Source organism: Bombus impatiens, unplaced genomic scaffold (genome assembly GCF_000188095.3).
Source record: "Bombus impatiens unplaced genomic scaffold, BIMP_2.2 scf_0548, whole genome shotgun sequence".
Lineage (NCBI taxonomy): Eukaryota > Metazoa > Arthropoda > Insecta > Hymenoptera > Apidae > Bombus > Bombus impatiens.
The window spans coordinates 1,257,169-1,259,090 of record NT_176967.1 but is presented as its reverse complement, the minus strand read 5'-3'; the positions used below and the strand labels follow the sequence as shown (position 1 = coordinate 1,259,090).

General features: G+C 52.2%; 1 protein-coding gene across 1 annotated transcript in view; it reads left to right on the top strand.

Annotated features, from left to right (window-relative positions):
• LOC100745304 (T-box transcription factor TBX20-like) overlaps nt 1-748 on the top strand; it is a 30,139-nt gene extending 29,391 nt beyond the window's left edge. The window contains 1 exon segment of the mRNA XM_012388298.3: nt 1-748. Within this exon segment, the coding sequence (XP_012243721.1) occupies nt 1-36 (36 nt within the window). The 3' untranslated portion in view covers nt 37-748.
• Nucleotides 749-1,922: the final 1,174 nt, after the last annotated feature.

Genomic DNA, 1,922 nt, shown 5'->3' with positions numbered 1-1,922 from the left:
GCCTCCGCCATTAAGAACCCGTCCATCCACCCCTAATTAGCGATCCACCTCGGACGCTTTTCCTTAACGATATCGACGCGTTCTGCCAGCCTACTCGTTCTGTTGGTCGCGTCAAAACGATTTGGACAGTCGATGGAAGGTGTGGTAAACGCGGTGCAGCCAAAGAAGAAATCCTCGAGCCAAGGTTTTGCGCGTCGATCGGGGAAACCGTTGCTCTCTCGCGTTGCGCCCGGAAGCGTTCGCGTAGACGTTCTCGCGCCGATGATCGCATGTGCGGCTTTCGTCGATTTGTACAGAACGCCAGGCGTCAGGCAGTTCGGTTTCTCGTTCCCTCGACGCGCGAGGAGGAAGCATCCCGAGATCGTCATCGCTTCGTCCAGTGTTATTTAAGTTAGCTTTAGAGAAACGACCTGTACTTGTTTGCTCTCTGTGTACGCGTAATATAACCGGTAGACTGTCCGTCTTTAAATTCGGGAAGCTGGAGGGTTCGCGTTGACTGTGCGCCGGAAAAATTCCCCCTTCCTTCCTTCCTCAATTCCGATCGATTTGTACATAAAATAAGCCGAGTCGAAAAGCGACGGAGAATGGACAAAGACTCGGCTATAGTTGTAATATATACCACGATAGTATTAACGCGTGTTTCCTCGAGACGGTGATCTTTGTACATAAAATCTTTTGTGGTAGCGAGTAGCGTAAACGACGTATTCACGATGTAGCACGGATAGAAATAAACGAATTTTCATTAAAACAGCTTCTTTCATTTTTCCGTTACCAGAGACGAGCGACGTCTCGTCCGTTTCCTTTGGAACGACGCGACCGCCGATGCACCGCGAGACCGAAAGAACGAACGGATTTTCGTTGGTAAAAACGGATCGTCGGTGTCGAACGGGTCGGAGGAAATTCGTCACGAAGCGAATGCTCGACGGCGCGGCGCGCACGTCCCGAGGCACGTCGTGGCCTGCTCATCGAGTGGCTCGTCACGCCAGCCAGGCTTCATCGCACCTCCAACTGCCGTGTAATTCCGTTATACCTATCTGAAATTAAATAAATTCATTTCACGGCCTGTCAACGAGCAATTATTTTTAGATGCAGCCACTTTAAGGCCGATTCGTTCCATGACTAACACCTCGCGACTCACGACTCACGGCCCACGACCCCTCGTCCGAACCCAGAAGCACGTCTCGTCTCGCGTATCGCGTATCCCTTGCCTGCCGCGTCCTACCACCGACACGAGAATCGCCACTCACCGGATCGCAAATAACCTTCCGATGCGTCGCTGTCGCTGTGTATCATCGCTATAATTCACGCGCACTCTATACATATATCGCCTCGAGTTACGTCGCCTTTCGAAGCTTGAAGGCTGGCTGAGACACGGCCGGTAGTTCAGTCGAGTAGTAGGTACAGCCAAATTTATGCTGTTTCGCTATGGACGATCCGTCGAGAAACGCGGTTATCGTCCTTGCTTTCCATTCGCAGTGATCCTGCAAAGCGAACGGTGTTGAGATTCGACTACCGGCCGTGTCCCAAGCGTCTTTAAATATCATCGATGGTTTAAAGCGAGATTGCGAGGAAAGGCGTACGGAGGGAAAGAATGGAGCGGACTGCTGAAAGGAGCGTGGCTCGTGGGAAAGCAGATTTCGCCGTTCCGCGTAATCGAAGGAACATCCGGTGAGTGTGCAGCGGCGTATCGCGCGAAATCATCGGAGGACACGAAGTGTATCGTGTATCGGAGCGGTGCTGGAATCAACGCGTTCGAGCAGGAAGATAAGGAGCGAAAGAAGAAAAGAAAGGTTTCACCGGGGCGCGAAAGCGATCGTGTGTTGCGTCGTGATGGGTGGAGCGAGGTGAGAGAAACAGAGAGGCGGCTCCCAAGCTTGTAATTATGTTGATACGAATGATCTGCGGCTCGCCGCAAACCGACG